This window comes from Manacus vitellinus, unplaced genomic scaffold, assembly GCF_001715985.3.
Source record: "Manacus vitellinus isolate BGI_N305 unplaced genomic scaffold, ASM171598v3 scaffold_3_pilon, whole genome shotgun sequence".
In the NCBI taxonomy this organism is placed as follows: domain Eukaryota; kingdom Metazoa; phylum Chordata; class Aves; order Passeriformes; family Pipridae; genus Manacus; species Manacus vitellinus.
In genome coordinates this window covers 24,944,341-24,970,150 of record NW_021940535.1, presented here as the reverse complement: position 1 = coordinate 24,970,150, position 25,810 = coordinate 24,944,341, and the positions used below count along the sequence as shown (strand labels likewise).

General features: G+C 38.9%; 1 protein-coding gene across 4 annotated transcripts; it reads right to left on the bottom strand.

The window, feature by feature from the left end:
• Nucleotides 1–5,615: 5,615 nt before the first annotated feature.
• Nucleotides 5,616–25,089, bottom strand: TMEM196 (transmembrane protein 196). 4 transcript variants are annotated; one of them, XM_018075203.2, is made up of 5 exons: nucleotides 24,725–25,079; nucleotides 13,116–13,172; nucleotides 11,031–11,285; nucleotides 9,066–9,139; nucleotides 5,616–6,455 (listed from the first exon to the last, which is right to left on the bottom strand). In XM_018075203.2, exons 1-5 carry the CDS (start codon nucleotides 24,869–24,871, stop codon nucleotides 6,449–6,451), a joined length of 540 nt encoding a protein of 179 aa, XP_017930692.1. In that variant the 5' UTR covers nucleotides 24,872–25,079; the 3' UTR covers nucleotides 5,616–6,448. The 4 variants fall into 4 exon arrangements, with proteins under 4 accessions (XP_017930692.1, XP_017930691.1, XP_008918627.1 ...); XM_018075202.2 differs by having other exon boundaries at nucleotides 24,707–25,073; XM_008920379.3 differs by lacking the exon at nucleotides 9,066–9,139 and having other exon boundaries at nucleotides 24,725–25,089.
• Nucleotides 25,090–25,810: the final 721 nt, after the last annotated feature.

Sequence of the window (25,810 nt, the reverse complement as noted above, 5' to 3'; positions counted from 1 at the left end):
CAAATTCACACAAAAGATCTGTCTATCCATTGATGGAAATCAGGGAAGGAGACAGATTCTAAAATATATATATAAAAAAAAAATCCTTATTTTCCTCATTACTCCTATAGTGAAATAGGCTGTTTGTCTGAGAAGAAACTGGGGAGAGAAAGCTGAGAGAGTATGAAATTTTATTCAATTTTAAAATCCTTATAGGATAAAAATTAGTTCGAAGCAATCAAAGAGAGATGAGATGAGAACTCAGCCTGCTGGCTGTCAGTCCAATGTAACTTTGGTAAGGCAGGGATGAATGGGATAAGGCATTCAAGATACTGACATAATTCCTGTGCTCGGGAGAGAAAGGGTAAGCTTACATGGGAAAATTGTAAAGGGTTTAGGAAAGAAGTAAAATATAGAAATTGTTTGGAAATTTTTCCCACAGTGAGGGAACCTAAGAAGCTTACCTAGAAGAAGGATAAGACATGACTTGATCCCAGTTTCTCCCAGGCTCCTTAATTTAGCAGACAATAGAATAGTGAGAACCAATGCCTGGAAAATCTCCATAGAAAAAGTCACTTTAAAATGGGAAAGTTTGTACTCATTGGAGTAAGGGAGGTGACAGATTACATCTTTTGATGTAAAAACATATGTTGCTTTGGCAGATGTTATGCGATTGATAAAAGAATTGTCAGATGAAGTATAAGGTATCGTGTCTTGTGCTATACAGAAGGAAAAGATAATCATAAGTTTCTAGTTTTAAAATCCATTCAGGGATTTCTTCTTCTGTGAATGTCTTAATTTACAAACTCAACAGTTTTATTCATGGTTTTGTACAGTATTTTTAGCAAGCAGAAAATAGGAGAAAAACAATCCATTGTATAAATATGACTATACAGAATCCCATGCCTTTGGTAGCATTTAAATCCAGAACTCTTGGACCATTTCAAGATCTCTTCTGCTGCCACCATAGTGTGGGTATAAGTGTTACCCTACTGTCTTTTATGTGTAATAGTTACCAAAGGAGCTCTGATACACATACTTTTCCAGGACACTACACAATTAATAAATAGTTCTCAGAAAAATAGTATCTGTCAGCATTCCTGGAGTTTATTCCTGGATTTAGGGGGTAAGACAGCAATGATATCAGTAAATGTAGTAAACCACAGGAATTTAATACTGTCAGTCTGCATGTTTGGACTTCATGGTTTAGATTTAGAGTTGCCTTGTTTGCAATCTCACTGTAAAATGAAGGCAATGATGAGTGTTTGCTTTCTCTGGGCAAGGAAAGTAAGAATTGACTCAATACTAAGCACTTTGAAGGATACAGTGCATTTTAAGAGAAGATGAGAAATAAGGGTGGGTATAAGACATGACCTCCTAGCTTCAACAAGCATTAAATTGGAGGAGGAGAAAAAAGGGTTCACTGATGTTGTGGGAGAGGAGCTGGACAAGTTTGTGATCCTGGTAACATAATTTGATTTGTCTCACGCTAGCTACTAGTAATGGGATGCAAAAGAGGGCAGGAAATCCTAATGGTTCTTAGCTCCTTTAAATCTATGTATGCTTTCTTAAAAGTACAGAGAGGATTCGTGTTTACTCATATACCTGTCAGTGGTATATATACATATCAGTGGAATTATATGCAGCATTATAGTGACACTTTGCAGTTCAAAGCTCTTTCAGTTGTCCTTATGGTCCCTCTTCCTCCCTGCCTTCCTAACATGTTCCCATTGCACTTTATGCCGGTTCATCAAGACAGCTATTTTCCTGGGTGTAGAGTTATTTTTAACTAATTAACCTGGTCAATCTGTTCAAAATGCCATAACCGCATATATTTTTAGAAAGACACATTTTGCAGTTTATGGCAGGATTATACATTTCAGAGTGATCTCTGGGGAAAAAAAAACCCCAAACATTCTACTGGTCACAAAGCAAAATTACACTGGTGTGAAAGTCACTAAAGCAGTCTGCTGTGACTCCGTGCTTAAAGGACATAAAAGATACCTTACAGTAAATCAAATATAATGTAATGTAAGGGGAACTCCCCCAAAAAAACTACCACTGTCGTATATGCTCAGAGCTCATTTGCAGGAACTGCAGAGCAATTGTGAGGGTGCTCTGCACAGTTTATTGTTAGTTGTCTGGCAGAAGTAGGTGTGCCTATGCTGTGTCTTCGATGTTTCTTTGACTGCTTTGAAGAGAGGTGTCAAGAGAGACCTTGGTGCAGCCCTCTAGACTTTTTGCTCCAATCCAAAGCTGCTTCTTTCTGTAGCAGAAAAACACTTTCATGGCCAAACAAGTCTCTACAGGCACACACCTTCTAAAATTCCGGCTACTGATTTATCTCATCCAGTTCCTTCTTTTCCTTCAGAACACCAAATTGCATTTTCATAATTTTATAATTAGGAGGAAAAAAAGGTCTTTTTGAGTAAGTTTCACAAGGTCATGTAGAGTTTCTCAGGCTGATAATAATAAACTAGGATGGATTTAGCATCAAATTATGTTCTACGAAATATATTCTGGTTTGGTGGGTTTTTTTCTGCCCTCCTTCCCCCGGAGACTGAGTCTGTCTGGTTACTCATTGTACAAGTTCTAAAAATATTCTTTGAAATCTGTCCAACAGACTGTACATGTACAACAGCTTTGGTTGTACACATTGACTGGTTTGTGTTGGAGGTTTATGGTAGAGGTAAGGATGTCACTTTAATACAGAAAAGGAAAGCCAGCTAGAAACATTTTAGGCAGAAAGATTATGGAGTAGTATCTACAATGATATGGTAGCCTTAATACCAGTCTTCTTTTAGATTTTTCTAAGCTTTTAATTATGAAAGGCTCCTTTTAACTCCTTAACCTGCCTGGGACTGGAATCTGAAAGGATTAAAAATGGCTTAAACCATTATACTCGTCTTTTCACTCTATCTTCAAAATCACACTCTCAGGGAAAATTCTGGTACAAGCATGACTATTTGTGATTATGGGTTATGCATATCGATTTCCTATTGAATGTGGTCTGCTCCACTGTTCTTCATACCTTTCCAGACCATCTGAAGGGTAATTCATATGTCCTAATGCAACAAATATATATTGAAGATTGAGCAAGACAGAGATTTAAAACATATTATACATACTTTTCTGCACAGTTTGCAATAAGAACTGTTGATTGTTGTAAATTCAAAACATGTGTGTGTGTTTCTCATCAGCTGGGGTTCAATGAAATGCAAAGTATAACCTAAAATATAGCCTAAAATATAAAACATACATCAAGGACTTATCAGGTAAGTCCTACACACAAAGTTCAATAAGTAAGTCCCTTCAGGAAGAGTGTTGCTTGACCTAGTAAATAACAGCTGACTATCTCTGAGAGAATCTGAGCCAGCATCTGCTTTTCCAGCAGCATGAATCAGACATAACTGCATCAACAGCAATACATGTTTCATCCTACTTAGATTAAAATGAATATTGGTGCCCAGCCTTCAAGCTGTTGGTGTAGATACATTGGCTGGTCTCATTCTGAAAACTGGAAGTTTTGTTTTTCATGCAGTTGGATAAGTGGAATGAATGTCCTTTCAACTGTATCAACTGTATGTAAACATACAGTTTGTATAAAAACATACAAAAAATGTTTCCATTGCAGTTGAACTCTGTATGCAGTTGTGGAACAAAACTTCATTAAACAAAGTGAAATTTTTCCTAAAATTCCCTTACTTCATCCATATATTATGGTCATTTAGTTTGAACTTAAGAATCCTGATCCTCTTTCTATGTCTCAGATAAAAGCAGTCTTTGTCACATTTGTTCCCAAGTCTTTTGAATTCCAGATTTGCTTTTCAAGGCTTTTATTAATGCAGGGACCAACCAGTTTTTCTGAATTCTACAGGCTTGGCACCAAAAGAAGGAAAAAAAACCCTAACAATTGAATCTGGGGCCGAGATCTCTTCTCTCTCCTTCCAGCACCTCCTGAAATGCAGCAGGAGTGGTGTAGTTGTATTTCATAAGTTACAGTAGGGCTTCTGACATTGTGAACTTAGAGAATATATCCTCATTTCCTTTCCAAAGCATAAGAAAGTGGTTATTGTACTGCACTACTGTGTTGGTTATATAAGAATCACCCATTTCCCTGCACTATCCCATAGTCTTGCTAACATGCCAGGAAATAAAGTGTTTGTAATAAGTAACTGGGTGGTGTTATGGTCTGTTCTTTCATGCAATTCCTGAGCAGATTCTGAACTGCAGCTCCAAATTACTCTAGGATTTGGAGCTACCACTCTAAGTCCTGAGGTGCCACAAAAGACCCCAGCGAGAACTGCGATTTTGCAAGTGTCCTACAGAGCTAGTGATGAACCTCAGCCAGGTAGTTCTGAGGTGGATTTTTGAGTAATTTTTTAACTTACTCTTATTTTTCTTTTAATGATGCAATGGGGAAAGGAATCTTACACAACCACTTCCTCTGGTTGTATGTTCAGTGTAGATTTTTCAACATATATGAATCCCTGCAGCCCATTTAGACAGTGGTCCTGCCTTGGCAGATTGTGTCTGGAGCTGCAGAAAAAATGCTCCTGTAAGGGGCACATACTTGGGACAGATATATCCCATGTTTCCTGCTGCAGAGGAAGAGGAACGTCAAACTGAAAGTGCAATGGCCTCTTATAAAGAGCCCAAAAAACCTGGAATGTAGTAGAGGAGACAGTCTAAAGAATGGTAGTACCTGGAAGGGGGAGGATCTCCTTGAGCAGAATGCCCTAATATCTAGTTATTTTGCTATGACAGTATCTGTATTCTTATGAACTTGAACAATCTCATTTCCCATTTCTAATGTATGTAATAAATATTAGTATAACAGGGTCTTTGAGAAGATTCAAAATACCTTCGGAATAGTAAGTAAGTGAAGAAAAGCCTTATAATGTGGACCCTTTTCTGACTCACAGGCTTAGCCATTCAACTAATATGCATGAAGTTTAAGTGAGAGACTTAAATAGCAGTGAAGATGTTTCCCATGTTGTAGATGGGAAACTCCCTTAGAGACTTGAAAAATTCTAAGATAGTTGAATTAAACATGATTTTATACCATATAGATTCACAAAACAAGTTAATGTAATTTATAGACATTTTTATGGCATGGCTTAAAAAGTAATAAGACTCTATTCATACCTCTCTGGGAATATGGGTATAAATTGCCAAATGTTGGCAGTCATCAGTAATGCTCACATCTCAAACTCATGTCGAAGTGCTGGGCTTTACAATATGGTCATATACTCACTATGTAACATGAGTAATTTTATGTGAATATTTTCTAAGAATATTATGCTGTATATGTTCTCTTGCAGATTGAATCTTCCATTTTTCATGGCTTTATGAGCCAGTAGGTCCTACAATAAAGTTTGGGATCAGTTAAAGCTGCTCTCTTAACATGCATACTGTGTTAATATCCTCCAAACTCTCTTGAGGGTGTGAAGAATTGCCAGTATATTCTGACCTTGACCATGCCTCTGTTCAGCCTTCATTTTTTTTCCTTTCTGAGCTTGCTTTATCCATTTAGGAACTTTTCAGCATGTTGTGCAAAACTGCAAGCATGATAGGTAAGCTTTGCAAGATCTTTCTAAAAAGAAAAAAACCTCAAAACATCTCTCTATAGCCTCTGGTTTAGTTTTCATTTTATTTGTCATCTTTTATGAACAAATTACGAAATATACTTCATTCACAAATTGGAAATATTTACAATTTCTTTACAACAAGGCATTATTGAGGTTTTGAGTTATGGCATTCTTAGAGCATTCTGTCTTTCAAAACAAAGACATTGGTGTTGTTTTCAGCACACTGTTCATTTACTCTTGTATATGAAATGGGAACCTTTTGGAAGAAGAATTTTCACTCTCTTTTGATATGATCTACTGAGGATAGGAAAACTGAGGCAGGATGCATTCCAAATGTGTGGAGGGAGACTGTGCAGATGTGTTGCTGTACCATGCCATGATCTGAAGCCATCATATCACACTAGATGCTGCTAAGTGGAGAGGAGAATAAGATTCCCCTGAGCCATTCTTCCTCTGCCTTCTATGAGCTGGCTAAATGTGGTCCAGTTTAATTTTTTTTTCTGTTTTTTGAGTCTTCATGAGAATAAGAATCTTGAGAAGTCTATTTCAAATACTATCACGATTCTGAAAAGTTATTCAGACAAAAAACTGAGAGACAGTAGCCAGGAAGTGAATAAATACTGTATATCCGCAAAATGTTTAGGAGACAAATTTTGAACATGGTTCTAAAAGGGAATTGCAAATGTGCTGGTCTGCAGTTGTGACATTTGAGCCATAAAAGCTAAGATAGTTCCATTTTCTCAATTTCTTGGAGTCTTTTTTTTTTTTTTCCTGAAGAAAATTCTAAAACCACTTCTTTCCATGGAACTTTTAAAAATCTCTTTAATATACACTTCCATTATAAATCAGATGTGGGCCACCGTTGCTTAGATTGTCTGTCATTTCCTGAAACAAGAATAGAAAACACTAATTAAAATTAGAATTATTTTATGGTCGTAAAAATTCAGTTAGCTAAGGTTGTAATAAAATTTGAACAAATTCTGAATTTCAAACATTCAGAAAAACTTCACATTTTTTATTTGGCTTGATAAATCTCGCTATTAAAAAAAAAGAAATCAGATTTCTTCCTACATAAATTAAGTACATTTGAAAGCTGATAGACTCATTGATAGTGATTGAGTTGGATGTTACACTCAGACCACATATACAGCATTGGTGGCATCTGTGCAAGTTTTTTGATGTTGTCCTTTGAAATTGCATCAATTTTGTGTAATCTACAAAAGAACAAGATGGTAGTTAAGTCTCTGTTACCATTCAAACCCTTTTCTGTGCTGACATGCCATAAACAGATGCCATTCAATGCTTGCTGAGATAGACATTTAGGAAGTAGGTTCTGGATCCAAACAGGATCTGGGGGTCTTAACTCCTTGCTTTCCCTTGGGATGGGCCTGATTTTGGTTTTCCCTTAATATGCCAGTCTACAATTTTTAGCAGTTCAGCAATTGCTACTCCAGTGGAAGGTGAGTCATCCCAGAGTAAGCTGACCTGCTCATGAGTCAGAATCCTAAAGCAAGATTTCTTTGGAGTTTGATTTTCTAATTCTGAAATTGAAATCCAGACAATACCCACTTAGCAGCTGCCTAAGCATGGAGATGGCTACAGTAACTAAGCAGTTCCCTGACCTTCAAGGCTGCAAAGCCACACAGAGTTTATGGTCAGAACAGCCTTATTATGAGCAGTCCTAGGCCTATTTCATACCAAATTGAATCTGGATGCAGAAATAAGTGATCTGCTGCTTATGTCTAATGACAGAGAACATCTTACTATGCCAAGAGGAATGGGCATACATAAAAGTGCAGCTTGGGGTATTTTTAAAATTCAGGTAAATGAGGTGGAGGTGCCACTATGGAACTAGTCCTAAAATAGTTGCATGAGGACCAGAAACTCTTCTCTGTGTGGAAAGATTTAATTCCTCTGTTCTTCCTAGGTACACTTGGAGAAAAAGTGGAATAAAAGGGATTTGTTTGTCCCCCTTCGCGTGGAAGCTTCTATGAAAAAAGTGAAGAAAGATTCATTGGCCTAGACAGAGGGGAGAAAAAGAAGAAAGGAAGGAAAGCAAGAAGGAAGGCAGGCAGAAAGGCAGAAAGAGAGAAAGAAAGAAAGAAAGAAAGAAAGAAAGAAAGAAAGAAAGAGAGAGGGAAAGAAAGAAAGAAAGAAAGAGAGAGGGAAAGAAAGAAAGAAAGAAAGAAAGAAAGAAAGAAAGAAAGAAAGAAAGAAAGAAAGAAAGAAAGAAAGAAAGAAAGAAAGAAAGAAGGAAAGAAAGAAAGAAAGAAAGAAAGAAAGAAAGAAAGAAAGAAAGAAAGAAAGAAAGAAAGAAAGAAAGAGAGAAAGAAAGAAAGAAAGAAAGAAAAAGAAAGAAAGAAAGCAAAAGAAAGAGAAAGAAAAAGGAAGGAAGAAAACCTGACTTTATAGCTTAGTAGCTGAGATTCTTGGCAAAGAGAAGAAAATTATGCAATCTTGTCTTTATTACTAGCCTTACTCTTTCTCTCTCTTCTTTTAATCCACAATACTTGAGAAGCAGAGACTGGAACTTAAGAGTTTAACATAAAATGGAAGCACTGATGCCTCCTGTCTCAGGAATTACCAGCCACATTTGAAAGAAAGGATGTCCTATTCCTCTCAACAAAGTAAGCTTAGGGCCATCAAACCAAGTGGCCTTGCCTGTTAATACTCCTAAATCAAGTATAAACCTCGCAGAAAATAAAGTGTGTAAACTTAGTGAATTTTGAGTATTTTCTACCACCCAAGTCTCCATTTGCAGATGATGGTGTTGGATGTTTTTTTGTATGGTACCTTACTCTCCTCATATACTGAACAGGAACAGGGATGCCTAACACTGGACTCTGGATCCAAGTTTGGGGGTTGTCTGCTCTGAAACAAGACATTATGTTTTGCTTATTTGTAGGTGCCTAAAGCCTTTGTTGGATCTACCCTGAAGAAATCTGTCAGCTGGGAAAGGGACCAAGAATACCAAATCCCTTTAATCATAATTAACAGTCAGCCACATTTTGATAGCAATGATCTGTCAGAAGGCTATTCATGAGTAAGTTTCCTTTTGTCAGCTTTATCACTTGAATCTTCTGCAGATATCAGCTATTAGAATATCATCATAATTTCAGAAACTATTGAAAATCATTTCTTTTCCCCAATAGTCCTATTAAAAAAAAATGTATTAATACATTTTTTTAAAAAAGATGCTAAATTCAAGGAATTAAGAGCACACAGATTAGAAGCGGAGTGAATCAATGGTGGTTACATCCAAATAAGAGTATTTGGATGCCTATAACTAGGGTGAATATTTTAAATGCTCAACTTACTTCCGGATTGCAGCGTTCACCACGTAGAGTTATGTCACTACCTGGAAGCACCATTCCTGGCTCAGAGTGACATCACAGCATCAGCCAATTTTGATTAGCTGAAACTATGACTTCCTCTTAGAGGTGGCCCTTCCTGAAGTGACATAACAACATGGTAGCTCCCTAGTGTTCAGCGTACCTTGGAGGTAACTCTGGTGTCGGGGGAATCACCGGGCAGCTGGGCAGGTCGGTTATTTCAATACCCCTCAATCTCTAATATAAATATAACAATTATACAATAAATATAGCACAAACAAATGCACATGCAGTACATGTCTATATTACTGTATATCAGTATAAATATACAAAATAGTCTTATATATAAAACACTTGAAAGCTATTTTCTAGATCCGGGCCTAATTTGAGGTAAGGTTTTAAGCAGCCTTCATTATTTTTAGGGCATGCCATGAGCTAATGTACTCAACCCTGCCAGTAGCAGGCAGTCCACAGGTCTAGGAAGTCCCAGATCAAGCCATCTGCACATGCATACTTGATCCTACAGAAGACATACAGGAAGTCCACCATCAGTGGGGCACATCCCACATCTGCTGAGCGTGTGTAATAGAGTTGCTCTGCACATGTGTCATGGCCATTCACCCAAGATATGTGGACATCTGGCAGTCCTTGCTGCTATGCATCAGAAAGCTCAATAAATCAACAGACCAGGAAAGTAGGCATTGAACTACTGCTATACATTGTCATCATCAGCTCAAATTGGTAGGGTTGGCAGGTTTCTTTATCTTGAAAGTTTTTTCTTCCCAGGCCATTTCTTTTTCCTTTCCTTCTCTTCTCTCATCTTTGTCCTTGTTGAGAGAAGAGACTCTTTGAAAGTCAAGATCTAGCCTACCATCTGCAAGACCATGACCATACTTGCCTACATAGCTCATCAGAATTCTACTTAATTTTAAAATGAGATGGAGAAATGTATCTCTTCTCTTGATTTTATCATCCTGCTTTATGTTACTGTTGTAACCTTAACTATTTAACTTTTTAAAATGTTTAAAACATCATCTTTCTAAAACATGTTTCAAACATCATCTAAGGTGAATTCAGTCTTTATTTCTACTTGGAGTCTCATCTCAGTTAAGAAACCAAAGAAAAGTGACAAGTCATTTTTACTAAATGGAAAATTAACTGCTATATCGTGTTTTGTCAGGGAATCTGAAAACATTCTATAGTTTGAGTGAATTAATCCTTGCTCTGCTGTTCAGAGGTCTTAGTAGATATGATACAGACTGTTGAACTTAACTGTAATGCAGACTTGCCTGTGGAGGTTTACATGGGCAGTCCACTTGACTTTTGTTCTCTTTTCTACTTGTTTCACAAATGAAAGGCATTGGATAATAAGTCCAAATGTAAAGCACAGGGTAGCAGTGAACATTTAAGGAGTTAAATATTAATCATATCTGTAAAGTCAAGGAGTTGATTTCAAGAATTCCATTCAATTAATTGTTTTTACCCTGTGTGTTCAGCTTTTAGAGCTTCAGTTTGAGCACCTAAACATGTTCCTTCCTATACACCTTACTGAGCTTCCTTTTAATAGAGAAAGGAAGCAAATGCTCTGTGCTGCTGCAAATGAGTCCAGTTTCATTTATGTGTCTAAATATGCCCTTAGATGCTTAGGTTTGGTTATCTAAGTTTGTGAACTGTGGCTTGTGTGTTTAAACAACCTACTTTATAAGCTGAGTACTTGGGAGAGGAAGAAATTGATTAAATCCTGGAAGCATGCAATGATGTGATTACAGAAAGCATTCTGTGCTTTTTTTCACAGTAAAATACATGATAATCCATATTAATAAGCCTTCAAATTATTTATGAAGTGCTATATTTAGCAGCTAAGCCCTTGAATAGCTATATAATGGAATTATGTTGAAAATGGATGTACTTCATTGAAATGGATGTACTGAAAATATGCAGTACCTAAAAATAGCTCCATATAATGCAACATAATAAAGCTTACACAGAATGGCAGCATTTCATGTCCCAGAAGCTCTTTCTCATATAAAACAGAAAACTGAATACACCTCTTGCCAATTGTAAACTTTAACACATACAGTAACACTTCAGGAGAAGCAGAACAAATAAGGGAGGACACACAACTCACTTTTTCTGCCATTTCATGGGAGTGATGCAATGAATGTTCTCTTTCTGAGAACATTCGCCTTTGTTCATAGCTGGCTAGCCGACAAGTGAGCCATGAAGAAAGGGTGCAACCACCAATTCCAATGCATGCAAGAGACATGGAGGCAAGATGCAAAGAATAGAGAGCAGATGACTTCTTTGTCAGAGCACGAAGAAATTGAAAATTTAAGATTCCTCCAATTAGTCCACAGATGCAACAGGCAGAAAAAAGTATCATCTGTCAGGAGAGACAAGAGAAGTTATGTCACAGTAACATTTTTCAGAGATGGATTCATGCATATAAAAAATGAGACTAACCATAATTCAATTCTTTGATAACATCACTGGCTGCAAAACACCACACAGACACTTGTTTTTAACTCCCTCAGCTCCCACATTGCTCCAAGGGAATACATTACTTTCTGGTATAAAAAAGTTAATGTTGATATTGCATGTAAGATAAAGCTGGGTAAAATGAGTAGGTAATATTAAAACCTAGTCAATGGAAGGACTGCTAGGACATAAATGTGATTTCCACCTCTTCGTGCAGAACAGTAACATGACAGAATGTGTTGTAATTTTCTATTGTGCAGTTTCTCACTACGCCTCAGGAGTGAACGGCTCACGTGTTTGTAATCAATCTCTTGCTTTTTGTGTCATCTGATTGTCTCCTGCTCAATTATGATTTATTCAGTCAGACAGCAGATTGGAGGCTTTCTGCAGCTTTTGTGGGGACTTTGGAAGTATTCAGTGTGAATGTGCTGGTCAAAGAAGCAAGAGAAACAACAGAGAAATCTGTGATGCTGCTCTACAGAAGGTTAATTTGGTGATCGTGTGTTTCGTTGGTCGGTTGGTTGATTTGGTTTATTTGATTTTTAACTTGATTGAAATGTTTCTGGGAATTTTAGAAGGCTTTGAAACAGTCTGCAATTAATGAGACGTTTAAAGATCTCCTACTGCTTTTAATCGCAAAGATACTGTCCTGATTCAGGATGTGCTTGAGACACAAATGGCTCAAGAGCAAAGGACCTTCTTATGGAGACAGTACTAACCAGAGTAAGTCTTATTCACTTCCCTTGATACTACTGGCCTGTCACATGTTGATGTAGAAGGGTCTTTATGTTTCTCTGTATGGCTTTGTATATGTACTTATCTGCTGTGGTAGCAATAATTTATGGAGCCTTGCAGACTGTTTCTGTACACAACTGGGATGAGAATTTCATCAGGAATGTGGCATTGAGGCTGTCTGTTGCAGTCCACTGCCAAGTGACTATTCCATGAGACCACCAGAACAGACAGCTTTTAGAAACTGGATATGGTACGCATGTTTTAAGAAATGAGGCTATCATTGTAACAGGGTTTAGGATAACTCATTGATATTAAAAAATAATCTGAGAGAACTCTTGATTCCCTTTGCACTTACGCTGGTTTTATGTGACTTCCATCTGTACGTGGCAGAATAATCAAGCTGACAGAAAATTAAGTAAGGCATTGTCACTTACAATAGGATCATGTCTATTACAAAGTTCTGCTGTGACTTGTGTAGTAATAACACCATTTTGCCGCAGTCAGAAAAATGACTGTACTTCTGATTCTTAGAAGAGACAGAAAACATCTACCATCGCTGACACATATCTCAGATTGAAAAATGAACTTATTAAAATACTTAACAGCTATGATATCTAGAATCAAACTTGGTCAGCAGCCTTATTGAGATGGCAGCCCAGTATTGTTTTTTGAAGGAGAGAAGATGCAATCCAGTGACATTATTGAGAAACATTTATTGACATGATATACATCTGTGTCAAAAGGTTTCCTATCCAAGTTTATCCAGAAAATGATAAATAGGGATGTGTGGCTTAAATAGCATGACCTACATAGGCCATTTCAGAACTGCCTTGTTTTGCTTGAGTATCCCAAAGTGCTGATTGCATTTTTGGATTGCTGCCTTGAAATTTGTATAAGTTTTTGTCAAAAACACTTGGACACAGAAAGCCGCTAGTAAAGAGTTCAAGTTAGATAAGCCTTTCATATACTTATGTGCTATAGATGCAGTGGAAAAACTTACAACAAGTCCAGATTTTTTTTTGGCGCACAATATTCCACATATGCCGCAAAGCAGGAACTGCAAGAAAAGAAACCCAACAAACAATTATTTAATCATTTAAGATACGAAGTTTAAATCTCGCTGTGTTACTGTGGTGGTAACCACAACAGTAGTTTAGGCAATGATTAGACTTGTCAGCATTTTTATCACAAACCTTATTTTCAGGAAGTTATAGCTCAACCATAAACATACTTATCTGATAAGAAATTGGAATGAGAATGTGCATGATTACTCATAAGAAAGGAAATCCAAATTTTAAGCTTCTTGGCCAAACAACTTGAAAAAAAACCCCAATGTTGCAAGCAAAGAAAATGCCTTTTTACTGTTGTTTTTTTTTTCCTCAGAAAAGTTTAGCAAGGTAGTAGTCAGTGATCCAAATCATCTTCTTCCAAGTATAGCTTAGGCACTTAATGTTGTGATCCTACCATCTGAACTGAGGGATCATACATGGATTGTTGTCTTCAAAACAGTGGAACTTTGGGCAAGGATGTAACTCAGTCACCTCTGTGGGTGCAGCTGTAAATATGAGTACACCTTTGGGTGGTTACTCTACTCACTTTGCAAGAGATAGCATGAGGGTACCTGTACTTTGTTTTATGTAGTTCCCTCACAAAAACTGATCTGCTAATTGTGGCATCAAACATTAGGCAAAAACTAATTAAGAAAACCAAAACCACTCCCTACCATCTGATATGAATTGATGTTAATGCTTTATAGTGACCTCTGTCAAAGACCAATAATGTTCTCTGATGTCTCTTTTTCCTCCTACAGAAAAGTTTAATGAAGGAAACAGTGAATAGTCCTCAAGGGAGCAGTCATGGTAGGAAATACAGTAGTTGTGTGAAAGCAATAAGGCCTTCTCCAGGTGTTAGTAATACTGTCAAAAGATTTCCTTGATACCTCATAAACTCCTTTATTAAGAAATCTAGGCTACTTATTTTCAGCAAAGCTAACCCTACACCCCTATTGGGAAGTAATTTGGTAGTTTTAAAACTGGATTTTCCACATTCTTTTAGCACTGAGGCAATATTTCTAGCAAAAGGCTGTGATTGACCTTGATTTAAGATTAAATCACAGAGCAGACCTGACTGTTACATAAGAAGTAAAAAAAAAAACCAGAAACCTAGGTGGTTTCTATATGGCATTCAACATCTGTGTAATGTGTTACAGTTACATCTCATTTACACTCTAAAATTTTGCAGCCTCACTATTTCAGTTGAGGAGGTGCTTTAATACATAGTTTATCTCCCTCCAACTAAAGTAGCTCATGCATATATCTAAGCTAAGTTTTTACTCTAAGTTAGACCCATCAAATCAGTTCCCCAGAATAAATGTGGTTATATTTTGTGTATTATTTACCTTTACACTAAGTATGGGGTGTGAGCTTAATACCAGTCTTATTACAGAGAGGTCATGTATATCATGATGCTGAATGGCCCAGGACATACCAGGACATACAGCTGGTAATTGCTACTAGAGCCCACTGACTGGAATAATAATAGAAAAAAAGCAAAACAAAACAAAAATATCACTGATGAGTAATGCTCCCCTTACACCTTTCCCATAAGAAGAGGAGATTTCAGCTCATCATATCTGCTTTGTAAGTTTTCACTCAGGCTTTCTGTGAAGTTTTGGAGTTTCACTCCCAGTCCTGTCATTGCAGATTGCCTTCAACAGGTATGCTTCAGATTTTCACATATAGTATTTTGTATTTCTCAGCATTAATGCAGAAACCTCAAAATAAATTTATTGAAGACATCCTTGTAATTAAATTCTATTCAGTCAGATTTGATAAAGTGAATTAATAATATAGTTATTCTCTGTAGTGAATGACTAGGATTGAAAGGAATTTTTTGTACATAGAAAAATTAATGAGTTCTCGAAAATACAGTCAGTAGAGTACAATACAATAACTAGTTTAAAAACCTGTGAGTTTGATAATTTGCCTTCAAAGCTGAAAGAATATGAAAGAGTAGGTCACCCATTGTTTCAAGAATGCTCTAATTCTGCTCCAATTAGAGACAATGGAGCTAATCTACGACTCCTAATGTTTGCTGATGATACTAAACTAGGAGATGCTGTGGACTCTGTCAAGTGTAGAGAGGCCTTATAGAGAGATCTGAATAGACTAGAGAGTTTGTCAGTCACCAACCATATGAAATTTAACAGGAGCGGATTCTGCACCTAGGACAGTGTAATCCTGGTTATACATAAATACTGGGGGACAAGAAACTGGAAAGCAGCACATGGAAAGAAATCTGTGGGTCTTGCTCGATGACAAGTTGAATATGAGTCAGCAGTGCCCCGGCAGCAAAAAAGGTCAACCGTGTCCGGGGAGCCATCAGACAAAGCATTGCCAGCCGGGCGAGGGAGGGGATTGTCCTGCCCTGCTCTGCACTGGTGCAGCCACACCTCGAGCACTGTGTGCTGGTTTGGCTGTCTCAATATAAGAAGGACATCAAACTACTAGAGTGTGTCCAGGGGAGGGCAGCCAAGATGATGAAAGGCCTCAAAGGCAAGACTTACAATGAGCAGCTGAGGTCACTTGGATTTTCAGCCTGGAGAAGAGAAGGTTGGGGGGTGGCCTCCACACATTCTGCACCTTCCTCAAGGGGGGTCAGTGGAGGGGGAGGTGCTGATCTCTCTCTAATAATCACTGATAGGACACAAGGAGATGGAATGAAGTTTCATGAAAGGAAGATTCTTCTCTGAGAGGGTGGTTGGTCACTGGAAGGGGCTCCCCATGACACCAAGCCTGTCAGAGGTCAAGGGGCATTCTGGATGCTGCTCTTAATCGTGTGGTTTAGTACTAGGAGAAACAGGGAGCAGGGAGTTGGACTTGGTGATCTTTATGGATCCCTTACAACTTGGAAAATTCTATTACTTTATGACAGTATTTTATTGTGTCATGTATACTCTGTATGTATTTTCTCTACATCTACGGTATTTATACACATACACAAGGAATAACATGTTCCTCAGTTGAAGAACTAAACAGAGAACCAACTGAAATTATTTTATTCTAACTCCGAGAAGTTGGGTGTTCCTGCTTCTTCCATGTTCTTCTATGTAATTGTGAGATGATCATGCCTAAGTTTCATAATCCATATGACTATGAGACAAACAAATTGTGAAACTGAATGCACTTATGTGCCTGAATATGTTAAAAACCTCAGAATAAAAGCACTTGGGCAGTATCAAAGGATTAATGTTATTTAGGTTGAGGATTTTTTAGATGACAGTGTATTACATTCATAGAGAAAAGGCTTGCCCAAAACCCAGTATGGTTATTTATTTATGACAGCAGGCATTTTGCAACTAAAACCAATGGATGAATTTGAGCCACAGTGTCAGGCAATTAAACCTCATGTAAAGTTTTGAAAATGATGAGCCAAGTTTACCACTCTCTTCTAAGGCTGATTCACTGGGAGCAGTGGAAACCTGCTTTATGGAGAGAGAATTAGTAATACACAGGGCTCAGGAACACTGCTCATACAGTTTCTTTAGGCAGGCTTCTCAATGTGGAGACCTCTAGAAAGGTTAGGATTTCAATAGGACATTATGTGATAGACTCTGTTCTCTGTTTTTTGAAAGAATATCTAGAGATCTGGGATTTTTTTTTTTTTTTTTTTTGTGGTATAGGCATTTCCTGTAAAATTTTTGATGTCCCAGTGCTGTGATCAGCAGTAATGAAAATTGGATGGGAGAAACTACACTAGCTCTTTGTACCAGAAAAAGGATGTGAATATAAATAAACTGAAAAGGAATTTCCTGTGTTTGTCCCTGTTTGTCTTTCAATTAGAAATCTTCTGTTTTATAATACTGCAAACTGGAATAGAGTCACCAGAGGCTCTGTTTTCTTTACACTCTCTGTCTTTTCCTGGCTATCCTGAAAGACTTAATCTTCATGGTAATATGTCATACCAGTTAAACTTGTTTTCTAACTGTGAGCTACTCTGGACTACAGTTTGCCCATGACTAACTAACACTGTCATTGTGAGGACTTGCTCCTTTGTACTTGATTATTGATTATCCTCAATCAATTTTTACCAACCAACCTCATGGATTCTTTAAATGTAGTTACATTTTCTAACCATGTCACACCTGAGGTAGGCTAGGCAAACAAACTTATTCTGAAAATACAGTAAATGAGGAGTGGAAAAGAAATATGTCACTGAAGATAAACTCCTTTTAAAGAATGTTCAGTTGTTGAATTGTTCACAATTCATGCAGAGAAAAAGACTAAAATATTTCATTAAGGATAAGCTAAACTAATAAGGCCTACAAAATAACCTGGGAGCCAGACAGGGACCCTCAGCTAAGACTTGTTTAAAAACAGATGTCTCATTCTTGGACTTTAATTTTAATTATTATTCATAAGAAAAAAAAAACATAAAATGCTAAAAAATATCCAAAAAGCTCACTTAAAAACCTACATAGATCACTAACTACAACCAATCCCCATTGGTCCTAGGGTTACTTTTGGTTGCAGGCTTATTCATACTTCCTATATATATGATGTTTTGTGTCAAAACTAGCAGAGCAGGCATGTATTGAAACTGTTGGAGCAAGTCCAGAGAAGGGCCAGAATATTGATAAGAAGACTAGAGCACCTCCTCTACAAAAACAGGCTGAGAAAGTTGGGGCTGTTCAGCCTGGAGAAGAGAAAGTTGTGTGGAGATCTCATAGCGGTCTTCCAGTGTCTGAAGGGAGCCTGCAGGGAAGCCAGAGAGGGACTCTTAGTTGGAGCTGTAGTGATAGGACAAGGAGTAATGCGTATAAATTGTAAGAGGGGAAATTTAGGCTATATATTAAGAAGAAATTCATTACTATGAGGATGATGAGATACTGGAACAGGTTGCCCAGAGAGGTTGTGGATGACCCAACCTTGGCAACGTTCAAGGCCAGGTTGTACAAGGCCTTGAGCAACCTGGTCTAGTAGGAGGTGTTCCTATGCATGGCAGGGACAGTTGGGACTACATGATCTTTAATGTCCCTTACAACCCTTATTCTGTGATCCTATGATTCTGTGAGAGTGTATCATCCAATAATAGACAGGAGCATAACCACTACTGGGTGAATGGTAAAAAAGCCAAAGAAAAAAAGCATAAAAGCTACACAGAGACTCAGTGAACTGTGAGTGCCTCAATCCCCCTTTCAGTGATGATTCACCAGGGAACTATCACAGTCAGAATCACTCTGATAGCACTGTGTGATTGCGAGGTGATGCAGTAGCATTGGTAGAGTCTTTGCCATTCCCACTGCAGCTGTGCCTGCTAATGTTCAATATGCATATTGGAAAATCTCTCTTTTTGACTGTTGAACTTTGGAATAAAAACCTAAGGACCTCCCAGAAAAGGGGAATGTTTATTTTGAGCCTGCTTTAATTTACTTTATATTAAATACTGGCTTGAAACAAAACCTCAGATCCAAACACCCAGAAATTTTGGTAAGGAGGCGGAAATCTCAATTTAGGTTCAAGTTCTGTGGTTTGGAACCATCCCTATTTCATATTTTCTGGAACAAAAGACTTGGCCTCTTTCACATTCTCCTGGAAAATGGGTACTTTCTTCCTGGTAGTCTGAAGAAAAGATTCAGTTTTACTTATATTTGCAGGAAGCCAAAGATTTGTTGCTTTCCACCATGTAGAAGAAAAGGGACTATCTTTATTTTATATATTGGACCTAAGAAACCTTTCTGCCTTCTGTTTTGAAGAGGCAAAAGCAATGATGAGTGTAATTCCCTTGAAAAAATGAAAACTTTACATGGAAAAATTTCCTGCAGGCAGACTGAACAAAATAGTAGAGAAATCCTGTTGAATATAAGGACTGCTTGATCCCTAGTCATTGTTCATGACACAGAAGACCACTACACTGTACACACTCCATGAAAAGTCCTCTGTCATTCTGGGTCATCCATATGTGTCTGATGAGATAGAAGAAGGGAAATTATTCTAAAATTGAATATAACACAGTGAAAATTAAAGTGTATCATACCTATTCAAATGATCCTCTACTTGGAAGATTAAACCATCAAGACAGTCAACAGCTTCACTTTTATTTACCCTTGTCAGGTAATAAACCAGACAATCTGTGTTATATACTAAAGCTGCATAAACATGTGACTTCCAGGAGAATAACCAGGAATTTGAAATTAATAATGTAAGGAAAGGATGACTGTATTTAATAATGATGTTTCAACCCCATCCAAATGAGAAAAAGCTGAAATCTCTAACGGATGAACTAAACAGAGGAGGTATATCTAATTGTAACTCTTCTTCAAAGCAGTATTTCAGAACAAGAATTAAGTTTTCTTAGTGGAGGCATAAAGGGCACAGAATCCACTCCTGAAAACACAGGTATCAAACTAAAGAAAAATTACAATAGGCAAAAAGAGCAAGCCTAGGTAGTTGGTTGAAAGTCATCCAGGCACAGAACCAGCAGCAACAGCATTGCCACAACCCAACCCTGTGTTCCACCAAATCTGTCATGCTGAATGGAGGGTCTGTCATAAGTAAGACATAGTGTTAAAACATGTCTAAACTGAGCTAATACCTTGATCTGGCAGTGTGCTATTGGGTCTTATCAGCTCAGGTGCTGCTACAATTTCCACTGATTCAAGCCATATTCAAGCAGTTTAAATTCTATCCCAGTCCCTGTAATTAGTGTTTCCATTCATCTGATTCTAGACCTGCACAGATGGGAAATGGTTTTTGGAAACACTCAAGGAAATTTAGAAGTGTGTCTCTGAATCTGAAAGTCTACCTGCTATCAGTGATTCAAAAAAACCTCTATTCATCTCTAAAAACACTTAAATTCTCAGCACAAAATAATATTTATTTAATTTGTTTACAGTCTGTCAGAATAACAAATAGAAATAATGCTTTTTGTTGGTTTTCTATCAAGTATTTCTATCAAATATTTCTATCTTTTGAGACTCCTTACGTCTCAAAAAAAAAAAAATTAAAGATTATTCCCTGTAGGTGATTTAAAGTCTTATCTTAGCAAAACATTTAAGCATGTGCTTAAATCAGCCTATATTCAACAGATCCTCTAAATCCAACCTAGGAACTACAAGTCCCCTTAGATAGACTATCTTCCAGATTGGTTCATGCCTCTAGAGTCTCTGCATGATAAGGAAAACCTACTGAAATACTTCAGTTGGAGTGAAATATCCTGACTCCATGCGAGGCAAGAAGCTCCCACATTTGGTACATCCTTCCTTATCTATAGGTATAGAACTCTTCCCAGCTTCCACTGAGCTCATTGAAAGTCCTGAGATTCATTTCATCAGGAGTGGGAGCCAGACAGAAATATGGTCAGTTTGATGAAAATGCAGTGCACATGTTAAAATAAAGTAGGATCACATCTGCATTTTGTCAGCATGCTGAATAATAATGTGATTTTTTTTAGTGTTATTTTTTGGGGAAAAAAATAGTTTGACTGTTCTTTCCAAAGGAAACTTGGCAGCAGTAAAAACTAAATGCAAAATTTAGTGTTTTAAAATTTTAGGCCACCAACATTGATTTAATAGTCTAAAATGATGCTCTTGCTCTGGGAGAGCTCCATACAGACTTACATTTTTTCTTTCCCCTCAAATCCTGGAAAAAAAAAAAAAGTCATTTAAGTCAAATATTTCAAGTGCCATCTTGGAACAAATTTCTGTAGCCAAATTATAAATGCAGATTTTTAATGGGCAGGCAGACTTCCACTATGCTAAAACCAAAAATCATGGAAACAATAATTCTGCCTCTATTTACAGACAGGCAGCCAGACCAACATATAGAAAATGCATATCTCTCAGATATATTTAGGTATTTGTCTTAATAAGGGAAGAAACAATTACTCTTGAGAGGCATAGCCATAAGTGAATCATTGGGTATCTCTCTTGCACATAAAGGTGGATGGCATATTTGCCTAAAGATGTGGCCTTTGTCTCTCATTCTCTCTCACCCTCTCTCCCTCTCTCTCTCTCTGTGAGGGAGCCTCATATATAGCAATAATTTATTCACCACTGCAGAATAAATAAGGATTAGAACCATACACGTGTGTGAATATCTAGTCGCTACTCGTAACGATAGTGATGCAGCCACTATGTTCTAAATATAGATGTGAAAGTATGTGACCATTTAAAAAATATCTGGGAATACTTTTTGGATTATCATCTTCTGATTTTTTTTTTTGTGCAAAAGCCTTTGCTATGGATGCTGTCATTCTTACTGTGTTAGTGTTATTGGTTCAGCATTCTCATTGATTGGATCATTTCTATAGTACGTCATATAACTGAATTGGAATGGTGGATTTCAGAAATATACCTCAATTTTTGAGAAAGAGAGAAATCTGGGAAACACTGATTACAGCCTGTGGAATACTTTATCCCAATAAATCATAATAGAAAGAAAATTCAGAAATCAACAACATGTGCACCTTTGGGTATTTGGGACTGTTTTTATGGTGGGTTTTTTTTCAATTTTGCAGCCATGGCCTATTTAGAAAAGGACAGATTGGCTATGATGTAAATTGGATAGTTGTCTCCACATGCTCCAGATAATTTGAGAAGTCTGTCACACCTTCAGTTGTTTTCTTTCGGCTAAATTTTAAACAACTCTTACTATCTCAATCCAGTTCAACTGCAATGAGAACAATAAATTTAGAAATTTTTTTTCCATTTCCACTCATTTTTGATGTAGACATTGCCTAGACCTTCAATTTCTTAGTTCTAGTCTACTCTACTTTCACTGGCTTGTTTATACATAATGCAGGGCATGCAATGATCAGATCACTTCAGCCCATGCTTAACTTCAGTTGTATCTCTAATCCTATGGGTGGGATTTACATGGTTAAGGTATGTTAGTAAATTGTCTGTCTGAATGGAGACAGTGAACAATAAGAAAAACTCTTCTAACAAAAAAGCTAAAGTTCATCAAATGCAAAGCATTGCAGGGAGGCAAGTATAGAAGATAGAATGTGCATGATTTTTAAGATGCCCAAATTTTAGGAATTCAGGTTAAGGTTTCCATGGTGATGCTATCTTCATCTACTTCCTTCTGAACTTGGGTCTCTGCTGAGTTACACCCACATAAAAGGATAGAACAGGGTCAAAGGTTTTCTGTGTATTTCAAAGTAAATTACAACAGAAGGCATGACACTGTTCAACTTAACTCAAGTGTCTTGCATCCTAACATGTCAAAGAATTAGTTTTTCCTTTAATGTCCCTTTATTTTCCTTAGTATATGTTTCTCAAAGGGAAACCTTGATTCAAGAATGTGAAATAGAAGAAAAGAATATATTTTATGGAAGATATATTCTTTAATACAGGCAACATGAACTCAGTGTAAGATCCAGTGAACAGAAAGGTGGCTTGTGCCACTTCTGCAACAGGACAATCCTGAGCATTGTCCAAACAAACCTTTCTCCAGTTGTTCTAATTTGGATCTAGTTACCCATGTCCATAAGCATCCCTGGAGAATAGTAAATCTCTGGCCCCTTTCTTTTCCTGTCTCAGCTGCTAGTGCCCTAAGTAAGAAGAATGCAACTTAACAGACAGTTTGAAGTGCTGGAGTAGTACAAAGAGAGTGCTATAATGATGACAATTTAGACCACAGATCTTTAGTTCTAGGAAAAGTAAGCAAGCCTTCATAACCATGTCACCCCACTCTACATGCTACTGTGATTTCTCATTTCCTCTGCTACATGAAGCATAAGCTGCTTGCTTCCACTTTACAGTTTCTATAAGGCCTTTCTCTGCCTACCCAACCTGTAGTTTTTGCTCAGTTTCCAGCACTTCATGCCAGCCATGCCAGCCTCTGCTGGCTCTGGTTGTGGGCATCCTTTCTTACATTTGCAAACAAGTCCCTTTGGGCTCCCTTCCATGCCTCTGCACTCACACATGAGGATAATTTCCTATAAACATCTGCAAAAACGCTTTATTGTCCTCTTTCTTATTCCTCTCTAAAACTCTACCTATGAACAGCTTGAAATCAGCCAAACTGCTGGTGTGTTAATGCAACCACCTGTTATACCACTCAGTTTTGCTTTGTTGTTTCTTCATACTCCCTTACACTCTTTTATCCTATATCTGTTTCACTTTGATTATATGGTCCTTGGAGCCAACATCTAATGCAGATTTTAATCTATGGCTAGTACAAATTCTGGTAGTACAGATAGCATAAAAATGAATGAGGCAGTTGTGCAGGAAATGTGCATTGTCATGAAATGATATCAGCTATGGTAGCGTTGTCACAAAATACAATCACTGCATAAAATACTGATGTGACTGACTGATCAAAGCTCTTTGACTAAGTGAAACCCAGGATATTGCCCTGTGTCATTAAATCTTCAGATAGACACATGTTTGTAAGTAATTTTTTTCTTCAGCAGCAATGATCAGAAACCTCCCTTTTTGAAGTGATTTTGACAATATCATTACCTGTTGGCCACTGTCTTATCTGATCTGGTCTTCATTTTCATTTCTCGCCTACCTGTTCTGCAGTGCAGAATTATGTTTGTGTTTATATGTTTATATACTGCCAAAAATATTTATGACTGTTGTCAATAATTAATAATTATTGACAGTGAGAATATTACATTAAGTACTTTGTCAGAATGAATCTATAAATTACAGGAGGTTATGCAGGTGAACAATCAAGAGTGTTTTGCATTTCTTATGTTAACTCAAAACAATCCTTTTACAAATACTGCTGTAAAATCCAAGCTGGCCAAAACCAGATTTGGACTTCAAAAATGCCCACTCATGTTTAGACTGATTATTCAATATTTCTTCTCTTTGTTTCATAAATATAAATAAACATTTGAAGGAAAATTCTTCCTAGAAACATGCATATCTCAAACAGGAAAAATAAAGAAACATTTTGAGAAGTGAGAAATGCTCTGTGATATGAACATGCTGCTTCGATTAACCCATTATTGGTTTTTCTTTTTTTTTTTTTGTTCATTTTACAAGAAGCTCAGGGTGTCCAGGTCATGAGAACATATCTTTCCTTTTCTTTCCCATTTCCTCTTTCTCTTTTTCCTCCAAAAGCCTGGGACTCAGCTGACATACCCTTGACATTAATTTAAAACACCTTCCAACAATCTCCTTGTCTCCTCGTAAGGGATAGGGCTGTTCTTTTTAAAAAGCAAAGCTCACAGTCAATTTAAAGACTGTAAGCTATGGCCCGTGTTCCACTCGAGGCATCGGGCTTTCCCAGGTGTGAGAAGGGGTTCATAGAAAGTTCAGTTGTGCACAGCAAGATTGAAAAACGGAAAGGAGCGAGGAAGAAGGGGTCTTCCCCCGCCCAACACACACACACACATCTCTCCCCGCCGTGCCTCCCGCCCCACGACTGTGCAGACCGTACCGCATGCACATCGGAAATGGACCCGGCGAGGCTCTCGGCGCAGCATGCACACGCGGGAAGGAAGGGAAGGGAAGGTAAGGGAAGGGAAGGCAAGGGAAGGAAAGGGAAAGGAAGAGAAGGGAAAGGGGGATGCCTTCGCACGGTCTGACCATCACCATAAAGAGTTAAAGAGAGAGTGAAATGGCTAACGTACACACACCCCGCTCCATACCGGAGAAGAGTCTCCCAGCTGAGGTTTATGCTCTGTGAGGACCAGGCTGAAACTGACCGCCCCCACGGCCACGCTGGACACCCCTAACCCTATCTCCAGCACGGAGAGCACCAGGAGGCTCCCGATGATCTGACTGCTGGTGCACATCCTCCCTTGGTCATCCTTCCTTCCCGATCAGCCGGGGAAACCGCGCATCCTTCTTCTCCTCCGGCGCTCCGGCGGCCCTAAGTCACCCCCAAACTTTTCTTCCTTCGGCGGCAGCTGGGGCGGAGCGGCGCATCCGCGGCCGACGGGAGCTGCCGAGGGGCGGCGGGGCGGCCCCGGCACCGCCGGGCCCCGCGGGGAGCGCGCGCGCCCCGCCGCCCCGAGCGGCCCCAGCGCGGCCCCGAGCGCGGCCCGAGCGCGGCCCCGAGCGCGGCCCGAGCGCGGCGCGCTCCAAGGTGCCGGACACGGCGGTGGGTGCGCGGGCACCGCGCTCCTTAGGGCTGCGCTCCACGGGAAAGTCGACCTTGTTCTGCTCGCCTCCTGCGCTCTTCATTGGAATGACCTCACCGGATTTTTCCCCCCGCCTCGTCTTTTTCTCTGCCCCTTCTTCTTCCTGGGCTGGGGGCGGGGTTAGAGGAGTGTGGCGAGCCCCACCCCGGTTATATACTTATGTATGAACGCAGACCCAATGCAGGGGCGCGGCGCACGGCAGCCCGCCCCGGGGCCACGGGCGCGGCACCTTCCCGGTGCCCCCGGCTCCCGCACACCTCCGCCGTCCCCGGCTCCCCGCACACCTCCGCCGTCCCCGGTCCCGCACACCTCCGCCGTCCCGGCGCCGCCGCGCTGCCCGCAGCACCGGGAGCCGCGGCGATCCAGCCGCCAGCCCCCGCCGCGCAACCAAGCGCGAAAGGTGACCCTCTCAGTGGTGTGTGCGCAGGCCTCCCTCCCCCAGGTGCTGCTGTGAAAATTCAGGAGGAAGCCCATTTTCTTCTTCTATCAGTAAGAGGTCTGGAGCGTGCTGTGTCTCACCACTGCAAAACTCCGATCTTCTCCAGAACCCTACTGCCAAAATACCAATTTCTGTAGTCATTCCTGTCACTC